This window comes from Rhinatrema bivittatum, chromosome 4 (genome assembly GCF_901001135.1).
Source record: "Rhinatrema bivittatum chromosome 4, aRhiBiv1.1, whole genome shotgun sequence".
In the NCBI taxonomy this organism is placed as follows: domain Eukaryota; kingdom Metazoa; phylum Chordata; class Amphibia; order Gymnophiona; family Rhinatrematidae; genus Rhinatrema; species Rhinatrema bivittatum.
The window spans coordinates 18,259,578-18,274,740 of NC_042618.1; the positions used below are offsets into that span (position 1 = coordinate 18,259,578).

General features: G+C 44.8%; 1 protein-coding gene across 2 annotated transcripts in view; it reads right to left on the bottom strand.

Annotated features, from left to right (window-relative positions):
• Window positions 1-3,899: 3,899 nt before the first annotated feature.
• Window positions 3,900-15,163, bottom strand: part of LOC115089645 (epithelial cell adhesion molecule-like) — a 30,119-nt gene continuing 18,855 nt past the window's right edge. For both annotated transcript variants that reach the window (XM_029597779.1, XM_029597778.1), the window contains 4 exons: window positions 14,340-14,438; window positions 7,103-7,285; window positions 5,312-5,365; window positions 3,900-5,222 (listed from right to left, as the gene is read on the bottom strand). In XM_029597779.1, coding sequence (XP_029453639.1) covers window positions 5,160-5,222; window positions 5,312-5,365; window positions 7,103-7,285; window positions 14,340-14,438 — 399 coding nt within the window. In that variant the 3' untranslated portion in view covers window positions 3,900-5,159. The remainder of the gene's footprint in view (window positions 5,223-5,311; window positions 5,366-7,102; window positions 7,286-14,339; window positions 14,439-15,163) is intronic.

Below are 15,163 nucleotides of genomic sequence, written 5' to 3' on the forward strand. Positions count from 1 at the left end.
GAGAAATGCATAGGAGTAATCCAATATACCCAGGGACATATCAGAACAACTTCATAAGGAAATGTTAAGGAAAGGAAGTAGAGTTCTGTTTCCAGTGAATGTAACAGGACCAAGTTCCCTCAAATTTAACGAGGTGCCTACATTTGAATGCTGTGATCTGGCCCAAATGATACACTCGATCAAGTCTCGCTTTTGTTATTGCTATAGTGAGAACCTTATGATATCGCCATATCTCACACGGGGTGGACACAATTTGCTGTACCAGCATTTGCAGATATTTATCGCTTTGGGGTATGGGGACATTAAGCAAAGCCTGTTTGGGAGACAAATCAATGGAAATATGAATTTATTTCTTGTATTCAGTTGGATATTTCTCTCTAATAGTTTTGAATATATGTGCATTCTCACCATAAGTGGAAAAAAAGAGCCCAAGCAAGAACAGCCTTTCCAACAGATTCTGAGAGTGCTCCGTGGGCCTCTGTTTGAGCCCTTATGGAGGAGCATATATAAAGGACCTACCTTTGAAGGCAGTGTTTCTGGTGGCCATTTGTTCGGCCATATGGATTTTGCAACTTCAGGCTCTATCCTGCGGAGACCCTTTTTTACATATTTTGAAGCATGGGGTAACAATGTGTACGGTCCCCTCCTTCTTACTGAAGTGGTTTCTTCTTTTCATGTTAATCAGACAATGGAACTGCTGGCTTTTCTGGAGTGATCTGAGGAGTCACCGCAGTCAAAGGAGCTTCATCTGTAGGATGTGCATTGGATTCTGTTACAGTATCTTAAGGTCGCTAACAGTTTTTGGCGATTGGATCATCTCTTTGTGGTGTTCAGTGGAGCAAAGAAAGGATGCAAAGCAGCTAAAGCCACGATTTCTCGTTGGTTGAAAGAGACCATTTGTTTGGCTTATATTTGTCGGGATTGAGAAACACTGGTAGATCTGCGGGTGCATTCTGTTACAGTTTTGGCTGCAGTGCAACCGCCTCACCACCAGGGGTCCCTCTAGTGCTGGCTTTCCGGACAGGTCCAGTCCGTCTCCTCTGTCCACTCTATGTTCTGGGTGTGCCCTTATAACCCTGCCTGACAGTTGCCTCGGTGGTTCGGCATCGAGCTCACCTGGGCTCCCTGCTCTAGCCTTGCGCGGCCTTCGGGCCTTTCCTTGCCCTGCGTGGCCTTCGGGCCTTTCCTTGCCCTGCGCGGCCTTCGGGCCTTTCCTTGCCTTGCGCGGCCTTCGGGCCTCCTTCCTCGCTGTTCTCACCTGGCCTACGGGCCTTCTGACCTGCCTGCTCTGCTTACGGTGTGTGGCCTACGGGCTTTCTGTGTATGTGTGGCCTATGGGCCTTCTGACCTGCTTGCCCTGACTACGGTGTGTGGCCTACGGGCCTTCTGTGTATGTGTGGCCTACGGGCCTTCTGACCTGCCTGCTCTACTTATGGTGTGTGGCCTACGGGCCTTCTGTGTGTGTGTGGCCTACGGGCCTTCTGACCTGCCCTGCTCTGCTTATGGTGTGTGGCCTACGGGCCTTCTGTCTGTGTGTGTGTGGCCTACGGGCCTTCTGACCTGCCTTGCCCCGCTTATGGTGTGTGGCCTACGGGCCTTCTGTATGTGTGTGGCCTACGGGCCTTCTGACCTGCCTTGCCCCGCTTATGGTGTGTGGCCTACGGGCCTTCTGTGTGTGTGTGGCCTACGGGCCTTCTGACCTGCCTTGCCCCGCTTATGGTGTGTGGCCTACGGGCCTTCTGTGTGTGTGTGGCCTACGGGCCTTCTGACCTGCCTTGCCCTGCTTACTGTGCCCTGACCCAGCCTGGACCCAGACACTGCTTATTGCCGCCTGCCCTGACCCAGCCTGAACTTAGACTCTGCTCCTTGCCGCCTGCCCTGACCCAGCCTGAACTAGACACTGCTTATTGCTGCCTGCCCTGACCCAGCCTGGAACCAGACACTGTTTCTAAGCTTCCTGTCTCTCTCCACCTGGAGCCACCCTGCTGGGTGGTGTTCACGCCTCCTGACCGGAGCCCAAGCGTAACACATTCTACTAGAGCACAAGCTGCCTCCTGGGCTGAGTCTTGGCGTTGCCCCAGGAGATATTCAGAGCTGGGATGAGGTCTTTGTTGCATACTTTCACCAGGCAGTAGCGATTGGATGTTTGGGCGCAGGAAGACGCAGCACTCGGTGAGAGTGTGTTGCATGCGTGCCTTTCGGGTTCCCGCCCTGTTTAGGGGTGCTTGGGTACATCCTACTTGTCTGGTCTGATCTGGAGTAACCTACAAGGAGTGGCAGTTGCAACCCTACACCAAGGAGGTCTGATTGCACCGGGGTATTCTGTACAGAGGGACTATGGTAAAAACCCAGTTTGGGGAGACTGGAATTTTTATTTTTTACAATGGCCTCACTAACCTTAGTGGTTGTGGGAATTAATACAAAATTTGGTTCTAAGACACAGAAGGGGGGCCTAGTTGTGACTTCCATATTGGTCTTGTAAGAATCAAAGCTAAAGATGGCACGGCCTGAAATGACCGGTAACTAGCAGAGGCCATTACTGTGATGGATTTTAGGCATTTTGGGATGGATATGGAGAGCAGTGGTTAAAAGACTAGGAGAAAAGAGGAATTGGGGTTGGACTGAACATGGGAATATATATTCCCATCTACCCAAAATAAATGAATTTCATCTGCTCCGAATGGATGGGTCATTTACCATGTTCCAAGAAGGCCACTTATTTTGAGCCTTTTATCATGTTCCCAGAATTCCCTTCCACTGCAATGTGCCTCTTGTGTATTCATGGGTTTGATCTCCCCCCACCCCCACCCCTCCCCCAATGTCTATTTAGGTCCTTAAGTCTTTATCTCGTATGGCTTTTGGTAACTCATCTCTGGGCCACCTCCAGAATTGGACTCAGTAGAGGAAGACAAGTTAATTTCTCTGTCTCCAGATCCGTAGGACTATGTGTTGTTTGTGCTGAGTTCTCAGCATGAACAGTTAGCCTTAGCTGGCTTTTTGAGAAACCAAATTTGAAGTGCCCCCTTTAAAGGGTAATTTTCAAAGAGACTTCCACGGCTGCTTTGCCTGGGCAAATGGTCTGTTGTAACGCTGCCTGCCTGATATGCAGGTATAGGGCCTGCATGTGCATTCCTGGAGGAGAGGCTTTTGCACTTGCACATGTACTTTTTCAAATTTCAAAGGTCTGCATGTAATTTTTCTCAATAAAAAAAACAAACAAACTTACATGCACCTTATCAAGCCTGAATGTGTGCAGGTAATTTTGGTGGAACAATTTTCAAAAGGAAAGTGTATATGTTTTCTTTTTGAAAATTGGTATTTTAGGTATATATTTGCTTGAAAATTTAAGTGGGCTGTTATGAAAGCACACCTTTATTGCCTCTGGATTTTGATAAAATTGCATACGTGTTTCAGGAACAATCGATTTCAAATGAACCTGTTTTCCCTTTGTCAACGAGCAGGGCTGAATTAGTGTGGTATCATCCGAAGGTGCTGAATGGCCCCCATCTCTCTAGCTCAATAAAGTTTTAGTACTGAGCATGTGTGGGACTTCCTGCAAACACTGCCCAGTGAGCACCACTGTTCTTTTTGTCTGTCTGCTTACATTTTTGTTCTCTCTGTTTCTGCAACAGCATTGTCTTCAAGGTCTATGAATTAATTGTAGGATTTTATAAAAGTAGGCTTCTGGTATGGAATGGAGAAAGCCTGTTAAAGGATGCCCCAGAATCCAGTTTAAAATTGTCAAATTCTATTTTCAGTGTAGCAAAAGTAAAATATTAATAGCTTATCAACCGGCTTAATGATTAAAGTGATTCATTAGATGGGTAGAGCAAGCCACAGCAAGACAGTAGTAATTAAACTCTTCCAGGCTCCTTAATTCAGTAATTAAAAGAACTGTGTAAAATACTGAACAGTACAATATTTATTTAGTAGAACATTAAATTGGATTTACAGTAAGTTCTGGTATTGACATTACAATAAATAGCCTTTTACCACTTTATATAGTCACAGGATTTCTAAAATGTAAAAAATAAATGTGTATTCTGTGATGTGAGATTAATAGCATACAGCTGTACCACTATGAAATATTATTGTTGTCTCTGTTCAACAAGATTGGACCTTGGGTTGTATGTTAAATGCACCTGAGCGGTATTTTACAATGAATCGCTGAGATGAACTCAGAATACACTGCTCCGTTCAGGAGATATAGAAATGCTAAAGTGTTAATCCAGAATTTTCTGCAGTGAATTGAATGGAGCTTCATGATTCAGAGCCAGCCTAAGTGGCCGGTGCTTTCTGCTTCTGAAACCGCGGCGTGGTCCTGCTTGCCTCAATTCAGGCTGCTGCTTATTAGAGGGAGAGGTCTGCACAAACCACAGAGATGGCTAACTATGTACTAAGCTTGTGCCGCTGCCCGCATGCTGGTCATGGAGCTGATTTCGTGCCACAGGAGGTGGAGGGGAAGATAAGATATGTCATGCTGGATCCATTAAGCCCAGGTTGGGTCCCAAAAGGTAGACCTAGGTCTTGTTGCTCATTCCCAGAGATAAGCAATGGCTTTCCCCAAGTCTACTTGGCTTAATCGATTTTTCCTCCAGGAACCAGGAGTGGATTTAGGAACTGGCATATACCTAAGGTGCCAAATTCTGAAAGTGCCCGAAAACAGGGACTCCCTCTGTTTTGGATTCCAGGGAAAATCTTCCTGTGGATGCTATAATTTTAAATCCAGCCCTCTGGCATCAGCTTCCACAGCTTGACTGGGTTGAGTGAAAAAAAAAAACAAAACACTTTCTACAATTTATTTTAAATCTGCCGCTTGTTACCAGAAGCTGCTCATGGTGCCCTCGCTGCTGTCCACTCTATCTACGCAGCTGACTCAGTATTCCTCTATCGGCCTTATTCTGTAGAGAGATTTAGGACAATGCAAGACAGAAACTTGTGCGCAGAGACAGAGGGTTTTAAAGTAAGAGGAGATCACTGGAGGAAAGGACTGAAACCAACAAAGGTCCTTCTGCTTTCTGAATGTTTAAAATGAGCAGAGCAGTTTGAAGGATACTGAGAACATTCTCCTCAGACAATGATTTCCAGTCTTGCATTTTCTTTGGACAGCTATTCACCAGTCTGGGACTTTCCTTCAGGAAACCACGTATGTCTTTCATTCAGGAATAGTAGTAGCGTGGACCTTCCCTCTGAGCCAGCTGGTAATCTCCCAGTTCCTGACCCTAAAAAGATTGCAAATCGTTGTAGGCAGCCATGGTGCTCGTGTTAAATTTGCTTTGCTACTGCTTTTACATTTGTAATCGTATCTCACCTCGATGACTTCAAACTGGATCCGTTCTTGCTCGGCTCGTCTCCTGACGACAATCTTCATAAAAAAAAAAAAAAAACATAGTTAATGACTACATTTCTTGTCTGCTGTACAGCACACACAAAAGCTTCAGTCTTTCAGTGCTCTCTGGCTGGACAAATAGTTATGTCAGTGCCCTCTTCCCCAGCGAACAGGAGTGGGGATAGTGCTGCAGGAATTGGTTTTCTTCAGTGCATTTTGCTGGGCACCCGAAGCCACCTGGGCTCTTGAGGAAAAATCTAAAGTTGGCTCCATTTATTACAGAAATGATGAAGGATTATTCCTTAACTCCCAGTTTAGAGGGGCAAAAAGCATGGTTGGTGTTGAATTGTACTGAGAACCAAGCAAAAGAATCGGCAGACCCTTGTCTGTCTTTCTCCGCCTTTGATAGTCTTTGGTTGTCCATTAAGTATTTCAGAGCAGGCCGGGCAAGCCAACAGAAGAAGGGAAACCCAAGGGCTGGCAGCCGTTTATCTCAGCTCCCAGTGAATTTAGCTGGAACCATATTATGAATGGTGCTTCTCCCTTGCAAAGAAAAGAGCTGCTTGAACTTGTTTAATTGCAACTCCTTTGCCTTATGTTTTGCTAATAGAAGACACAGGTATAAAGTCAAAGATTGGAACGCAGGCAACTCCAGTCCTTGAGTGCTGCGAGTTGAGTGGGTTTTCAGGCTCTGCAAAATGAAGATGCATGAACTGTATTTCTATGCAGTGGAGGCAGCGCGTGCAAATGTATCTCATGCATATTTAGTGGGGTTTGCAGTGCTGGAGGACTGGGATTGCCTGCCTCTGTATCAGAACATTTATTTATTTAGGGCTTTTTTTTATACCGACGTTCGTTTGCACATCACATCGGTTTACAAGGAACATATAGATAAACGTTGTGAAAGTATAAGAGAAGGAAATTACATATTAAACAATATAAGTAATGTTACAATTTAGGGGGGGGAGTGCATTAGTAATTAGTTTTGTCCATTTCCTTTCAAGGCCATGCACACATTTGTCCTTTGCTCCACTTTTCTTTCCTTTCTCAACTCCAAAATGGTCCAGTTTACATAAAAATCACATTTTACAGATTTTACCAGTTTGGAGCCAGTCCAGTTCTTGGAGGCTCTCTTTAGCGAGAGTGAAAGGAGTACGAGACCCATTACATTTGTTCTGTGTTAAAAGATTAAAGAATCTACTGCATTGATGGGTCTGCAAGGTGTGAACCTTTAATCTTCCAATCAACCTTTACTCCCTAGGCTTTGCTGTAGGGCAACCAAACATTACGGTAAATTGCACCAAGAACTGAGCCAACACAGGAAGCACACAGTGTACAGAAGCTATTTCACACTCCGAGTCACTGAGTGTGCCAAAGCAATCCAGAATCTCAGGGCAGTAAGTGCGGTATAACTGAGCAGGTATGGTGATGGCAGAGCCAAAACAGCACTCTGAGCTTCCAGAAGCAAAGGCAAGCAGGGATGGTGCCAGCCCAGCTAGCAGGCGCTGGCGAGCATACTGCCTGGGCCCACTTTCTGCCTATCCTGACCTACATAATTGGGCCCTGGAGCAATGCAGAGCTAGCTTCCATTTTCATTCATGAAGGCAGAGGCTAAAGATGGCCAAAAGCCTAAACGACTGTTCTACACTGAAAGAAATAATGATTTACACTCAAACTAGAGGTGGATCACTGTGAGGTTTTAAGCAGGCCTGATCGTTCCTGAGGGGAGTGGATTGTAAGTGCGTATCCCTGTAAATGCTTGCAGCTACTCACAAACACAGCGATTCCTGTGAGGATAGCCAGGGCTATGACGATGATGATGGCTGCAAAGCCTGGGGAAATCGTCTTCATGTTAATTCGAGGCGGCTCATTGTCAAAGAAGAAGATCCGAATTGAATCCAGCTCCACCTCCAAGTTCCTTCCATCCAAGGAAACAACTAATCTGTTCCTCTTTAGCTGTGGAGAACAATGCACGCTAGGTTTAGACCTTCAATAGGATTATTTCATACTAGCATCAAGTAGGCACAGGCAGTCACTCCCCTGGCCTCCCCAAGCCCAGAGACCATTCCTTTCCTCGGTGCATCTTTGCATCCCAAGAGACAATCATTTGTCTTGTATTTCATCTTCTATTAATGCACAAATTAGTGCAACTAGACATTGCATCAACTTTTCAGGCTGTTCCACATGACAAGTTGCCTTGTCGGTTGCAAGGGGAACTGCATTACAGGTGGTTTACTTCTTTCCTAGCCAGCAGGGAACAGAGGGGTCCGTAGAAATGGGAAAACCTTAAGTTGGTATGGTGTTTTGGTGGAGGTACTGCAAGGGTCTGTTTTGTCCCCCATGTTATTTAAACCTATATTTGAGTCCGCTAGGGAATTTATCCGCTTTAGGGTTAATGTATAAATGTTATGCAGGTGGGCAATGTTTTATCTCAAGCATTAAACCAGGTGAAATACCATTCAGCAATTCCAGCAAAGTAGGAAAGCTATTCAGGAGTAGCTAATGGAAAATGAATTGCTTTTAAATTGAGGCAAAACAAATTTTTTATGGTTAGGGAGATCTCAGGTTCTGCAGTCAATGACTGTGAATTTTGACACTTACATGTTGACAGTGAAAACTGAATCCCGTAATTTGGGAGTTACGTTGGATTCTGCATTGACATTGAAGGCTAACATTGAAAGTTTAAGAATATAAGAAAAGAACATAAGAAATTGCCATACTGGGTCAGACCAAGGGTCCATCAAGCCCAGCATCCTGTTTCCAACAGAGGCCAAACCAGGCCACAAGAACTTGGCAAGTACCCAAACACCAAGAAGATCCCATGCTACTGATGCAATTAATAGCAAAGGCTATTCCCTAAATCAGCTTGATTAATAGCAGTTAATGGACTTCTCCTCCAAGAGGTTATCCAAACCTTTTTTAAACCCAGCTACACTAACTGCACTAACCACATCCTCTGGCAACAAATTCCAGAGCTTAATTGTGCATTGAGTGAAAAACCATTTTCTCCGATTAGTCTTAAATGTGCTACTTGCTAACTTCATGGAGTGCCCCCTAATCCTTCTATTATCCAGAAGTGTAAATAACCGACTCACATCTATTTGTTCAAGACCTCTATCATATCCCCCCTCAGCTGTCTCTTCTCCAAGCTGAACAGCCCTAACGTCTTCAGACATTCCTCATAGGGGAGCTGTTCCATCCCCTTTATCATTTTGGTTGCCCTTCTCTGTACCTTTTCCATCACAACTATATCTTTTTTGAGATGTGGTGACCAGAATTGTACACAGTATTCAAGGTGTGGTCTCACCATGGAGCGATGCAGAGGCATTATGACATTTTCCATTTTATTCACCATTCCCTTCCTAATATTCTGTTTGCTTTTTTGACCACCACAACACACTGAGCTGACAATTTCAATGTATTATCCATTATGATGCCTAGGTCTTTTTCCTGGGTGGTAGCTCCTAATATGGAACCTAACATCGTGTAACTACAGCATGGGTTATTTTTCCCTATATGCAACACCTTGCACTTGACCATTAAGGAATGTGTTATCTGTGGAGGACGTTAGATTGATTGTTCCGGCATTAGTCTTAGTTATTTAGATTATTGTAATGCTGTTATACAGGAATGCCAGCCAGTTTGGTAAAAGTACTCCAACTGATTCAAAATGCTGCTGTTAGGGTGATATTTAATTTACTGTGGGGGGGGGGGGGGGGTATCAATTAAGCCTTATTTGTTGAAGTTACATTGGCTTCTGGTAACTTAACCGGATTCAATTTAGGATGTACACTATGATATATAAATCAACTACACAGGAATCATGCATTTAGCTGGCAAACTTAATAAATATGAACCTCTTTGTACATTAAGATCATCCTCCCAAGAACTGCTGAGCAAGCCTTCTGCACAGGATTACCAGCTAGCCAGAGCCAGATCGAGGGCTTATTCAGTTATGTGGAAGAGGTTGCCACTAAGGCTGCGTTAAGAGCAGGATTACTGAAAATTATTAAAAGATGATTTATTTTAAAAAGCCTACAGTGGGGAAGAGGATTGAAATATGAGGAGAAAAGTAAGATTATAGTGTGTGTATGTTGTAGTTTTATAATTTTGTTTTTAGCTATTTTGCTGATTTTATGAATGTTATCTGGTAATCCAAGGTGAACAAAATGGATAACGCAGAGTAAAAGATGTAATAAATAAATAAAAATTATGGTAGGTTAGGACAAGTACATCCCAAAGAAAGGAAATCGATCATTAAATGTCCCAAAAGAGTAGCATAAATTTGCTTTTTGGAGTGTGACTAACAGAGTGACCAACACACCACCATAACAAATTATTTAGAGAAAGAACATATTCTCCTTTGCTTATTTTTTTGACATTACTTTGTGTGATTATGCATTAGGTTTTGCATCAGCATCTGCTTCAAAGATGCAGCGAGTGATCTTAAGTGGCCAATAGCAAAATGCAAATCTGTGACCTTCTTCCAGTGTTGCCCATTGACCACTAGGTGTCACCAAAAGAACAGTGCCTCATTGTTTCCTGTTCCAGTCTATGGAAGAGCAAATATCCTAAACCTCTGCAGAGGAGAGAGGAGGAGGACTTAATCTCCCATTGGAACAAATCAATGAGGGAACTTTAAGGAGTCAGAAAAATAGCCACTGCTTTGTGCAAGAAAGGAGAGAGCCCTGCCTCGTTACAAAAAAAATAAAATTTCAGTGGTGATTTTCTGCCACGTCATCAACCTGTAACCTTTTGTCACTGACCTAGAACTGTTTTGGAAGGTGGAGACTGCCACTGGCCCTATCATAGAAACATAGAAATGACGGCAGAAGAAGACCAAACGGCCCATCCAGTCTGCCCAGCAAGCTATGCACTTTTTTTTTTCCTCTTACTTGTTACGCTTGGTTCTTAGTACCTTTTAGTTATATTTCTCTTCCACCCCACCATTAATGTAGAGAGCAGTGTTGGAACTGCATCTAATTAAATATGTAGCTTAGTTAGGGGTAGTAACCACCTCAATAAGCAAGCTACACCCATGCTTTTGTTTACTCAACTATGTAATTCAGTCCTTGTTGGTTGGACCTCTTTTCTACATTGCCCCTGCCGTTGAAGCAGAGAGCTATGCTAGCTATGCATTGAAGGTGAAGTAACAGACTTTCTCCCCTGCCGTTGAAGCAGAGAGCTATGCGTTGAAGGTGAAGTAACAGACTTTCTCCCCTGCCGTTGAAGCAGAGAGCTATGCGTTGAAGGTGAAGTAACAGACTTTCTCCCCTGCCATTGAAGCAGAGAGCTATGCTGGCTATGCGTTGAAGGTGAAGTAACAGACTTTCTCCCCTGCCGTTGAAGCAGAGAGCTATGTGTTGAAGGTGAAGTAACAGACTTTCTCCCCTGCTGTTGAAGCAGAGAGCTATGCTGGCTATGCTTTGAAAGTGAAGTAACAGACTTTCTCCCCTGCCGTTGAAGCAGAGAGCTATGAGTTGAAGGTGAAGTAACAGACTTTCTCCCCTGCCGTTGAAGCAGAGAGCTATGCTGGCTATGCGTTGAAGGTGAAGTAACAGACTTTCTCCCCTGCTGTTGAAGCAGAGAGCTATGCTAACTTTTTTTTTTTTTAGAAAATTACTACTGGGAAAGTTGATAACTCTTTGAGCTGCAAATGAAACCCAGATTTCCTACTTAGTTGTGCAGAGGCATGGCCACCTTGTGGTTAAAGCAGCAGGCTGAAACCTAGGGCAGTCAGGGTTCACATCCTGCTGCCAATGCCTTGAATCTTTGGGCAAGTCACGTCACCCTCCATTTCCTCTGATTCAAACTTACAGGCCAGTACAATCCAGGGCACTCAGCTGAGCACTGGTTAACCCACATCCCCAAGCCCTTATGCAATAAGGAGATTAGTGCATCCAAAACACACATAGCTAATAGCACTCATCACATGTAAATTCATAGGGGTAGATTTTCAGACGAGCGCGAACAGCCTACTTTTGTTTGCGCTCCAGGCGCAAACAAAAGTACGCTGGATTTTAGTAGATACGCGCGTAGTCGCGCGTATCTACTAAAATCCTGGATCGGCGCGCGCAAGGCTATCGATTTTGTATAGCCTGCGCGCGCCGAGCCACGCTGCCTCCCCCCGTTCCCTCCAAGGCCGCTCCGAAATCGGAGCGGCCTTGGAGGGAACTTTCCTTTGCCCTCCCCTCACCTTCCCCTCCCTTCCCCTACCTAACCCACCCGCCCGGCCCTGTCTACACCCCCCCCTTACCTTTGTCGGGGGATTTACGCCTCCCGGAGGGAGACGTAAATCCCCGCGCGCCAGCGGGCCTGCTGCGCGCCGGGCCGCGACCTGGGGGCGGGTACGGAGGGCGCGGCCACGCCCCCGGGCCGTAGCCACGCCCCGTACCCGCCCCCAAAACGCTGCCGACACGCCCCCGGAACGCCGCGACGACCGGGCCCGCCCCCCGACACGCCCCCGACACGCCCCCCTCCGAGAACCCCGGGACTTACGCGAGTCCCGGGGCTCTGCGCGCGCCGGGAGGCCTATGTAAAATAGGCTTCCCGGCGCGCAGGGCCCTGCTCGCCTAAATCCGCCCGGTTTTGGGCGGATTTAGGCGAGCAGGGCTCTGAAAATCTACCCCATAGTGCTGAGGCTATTCACTATTACCTCCCAATGCAAAAAAAAAAAGTGCACCCAGCACACACATTTTTACCCTCAGAAGTAAACGCCTGCCCCAGAGCAGGCATTAAGTTTTGAGGAGCCCCTAAAGCTGACAGAAAAGTAGAAAATACTGCTTTTCTGTAATTCTTCCGACTTAATATCATGTGCAATATTAAATCAGAGGAACTGAAAAAAGGAGTTATGTAAAAAAAAAAAATAAAAACATTTTTTTTAAATGTTCCAGTGGTCAGGTTGGGGAAAGGGACACTCAATTAATGTGTCCCTTTTCCTAACCTGTGGCTGTGCACAGGTTAGAAACACGGACGCTCGTAAAATTGAGCCTCTGTTTTCCTAACCGGCTGACAGCCGCCTCTCCCGGATGCCCAATGCCAAGGAGGCGCTGGGGATGCACAATTTCCCCTAGCGCCTCCTTTTTACCGTGGTTCTCCATTTGCATATTGCATCGGGCGCCCCGGAGAGGTCTATCGGCTCGCGCTAGGAGAGCAGGCGCGTGTTTTCCATGTGCCGATGTTGCATCAGCCTGTTAGATTGTGAGCCCTCTGGAGATGGGGAGATATCTCCAGCACCTGATGGTTACTCTCCTTGAGCCAATAGGAAGTGGAGATGACGAGCGGTATACGCTAGTGGTGACTAACCATGAGTAGAACTGGTAGGTGCTAGAAAATCACGGCTCCTATTGGTGAGTAAATCAAAAAACGAGGACTTAAAGCGCGTGTTTCCACCTTTTATTCAGGAATATTCCCGAAACACGTGCTTTGTTTCGGGAATATTCCTGAATAAAAGGTGGAAACACGCGCTTTAAGTCCTCGTTTTTTGATTTACTCACCACAAGGATCTGTGATTTTCTAACACCTATCTAATTCAAAAAGAGGATAGCTTGAAATTTTTAATCATTTATTAATACAAATCTTTATTATCAAAATGTGTCCACTTAAAATAACACACATCCATCCATACACACTCATACCTTAAAAATATGCATCCTCAAGGAAGGTACATCTAAACACCTACAAAATACATGTAAACCTAATCTAATAATTGTTGATCCCTGTGGACAAATTCCACTTACAATCTATCAATACACTTATAAAAATAGGTATCCTCGGTAGTCTGACTTCTCCAAAGTATCCTCCCTTCTTAATGCATTTCTTAGATGTACATGAGGTTTATCTCGGTGTAGTCAACCCCAACAAGTGGCCCCTGTTTCGCACTCGTTTGCTTCCTCAGGGGGATGAAAAACCTCAAACCAGTACTCCTCTATGCTCAATTATAACTTCAGTTCCAAAACCTCTCCGACATGGGTTATACTTTCAAAACCTCTCCAACGTGAGCTTCTTCATGTTAACCAAGAAGTTGTAACACGAACGTTCCATCTGGCAAATGCTTTTTTCAATCGCTTTTAAATCTCAAAAGCATAGAGGAGCAAAGAGCATAGAGGAGTACTGGTTTGAGGTTTTTCATCCCCCTGAGGAAGCAAACGAGTGCGAAACAGGGGCCACTTGTTGGGGTTGACTACACCGAGATAAACCTCATGTACATCTAAGAAATGCATTAAGAAGGGAGGATACTTTGGAGAAGTCAGACTACCGAGGATACCTATTTTTATAAGTGTATTGATAGATTGTAAGTGGAATTTGTCCACAGGGATCAACAATTATTAGATTAGGTTTACATGTATTTTGTAGGTGTTTAGATGTACCTTCCTTGAGGATGCATATTTTTAAGGTATGAGTGTGTATGGATGGATGTGTGTTATTTTAAGTGGACACATTTTGATAATAAAGATTTGTATTAATAAATGATTAAAAATTTCAAGCTATCCTCTTTTTGAATTAGATAGTATTGCACTTATAGAGGAATTAGGTCTATTCACCCAGTGTTTATACCTTGTACGATTTTCTAACACCTACCAGTTCTATTCTCCTTGAGCTACATAAATAACCACCAGGCCATCAAAGTAGGACCTTAACTTTAAATGTATGGCAACAGCTCCTCACCGAAGGAAGAGGCCCAATGACCCATGCTGTACACTCCCTTTCTGAGGATCAGTGCTTGGGATTGACAAAAGTTGGAATGCAGAGGATTGTATGGGGGTATTTATAGCAGATCAACTTCTAGGCACAGCTTCATGCCCACTCCAGAAGCAAAGCATCCTTCCCCAGGAGAGAACACAGACATTGTTCTGTAATATTTTCATCACTAAAAACATATAACAGGCAAGGAAAATTCACTTTCTAAAGGAAGGGCTAAGTAAATTAAATGTGTTCACCTAATTCACCATTAGGAAATGTTTTTGCTTCTCTTTCCACTGAGCAAATAAAAAAAAACAAAAATACTTACGTCCCTCTCTATATAGTAAGCCACGGTGGCGATATCCACAGGCTCCTTGGTACCATTTTTGTACAGTTTGATAGTAACTTCCTGAGTGAGTTCGTGCACCTGCAGCCAAGAGCAAATAAGTGAGGTCAAGCTTGTGGGGAATCGCCAGGTGAAGGGCTAGGACTGGCTGGAGTTCTGAGCCTTCCCCAGTGAAGAGCAAACCTGAGAAGGACCCAGGCGCATGGACTGCAGAGGACGAGCTGATGCCTGCCAGTACTGTAGCTAGATACACAGTCGCTATACGGAGGCCCTGGGGTAGTAGGAGGGGATTTACAGGGACTGTTGGGTAGTAATAGTAACGTTTGGGGCTTTCAGACACACAAACAGTTCTGTAGAAACGCAGCAGCAAATAAAGTTCATATCGCCTCTCTAGTCTGCACATCCCTACCAAGTGCGCGCTCAGCTCTGCCATCCCCCATCATTCCATCAGAGATCCCCTGTGCCTATCCCAGGCTTTCCTGAATCCAAGTATTGTCCTTGTCTCCACCACTTCCACTGGGAGGCTGTTCCATGCTCTCTGTAAAAAGTACTCCTCAGTCTATCCCACTTCAACCTCATCCCATGACCCCTCGTTCTAAAGCTTCCTTTACATTGAAAGGGGCCTGCCTCTTGTGCATTGATGCCTTGTAGATATTTAAATGTCTCTGTCATATCTCCTTTATCCCATCTTTTCTCTAGGGTATGAATATTTAGATGTTTATGTCTCTTTCCATATGCTTTATAATGAAGACCATTAATCATCATAGTAGCCTCCCTCTGGACCAACTCCATCCTGTTTATAGCCT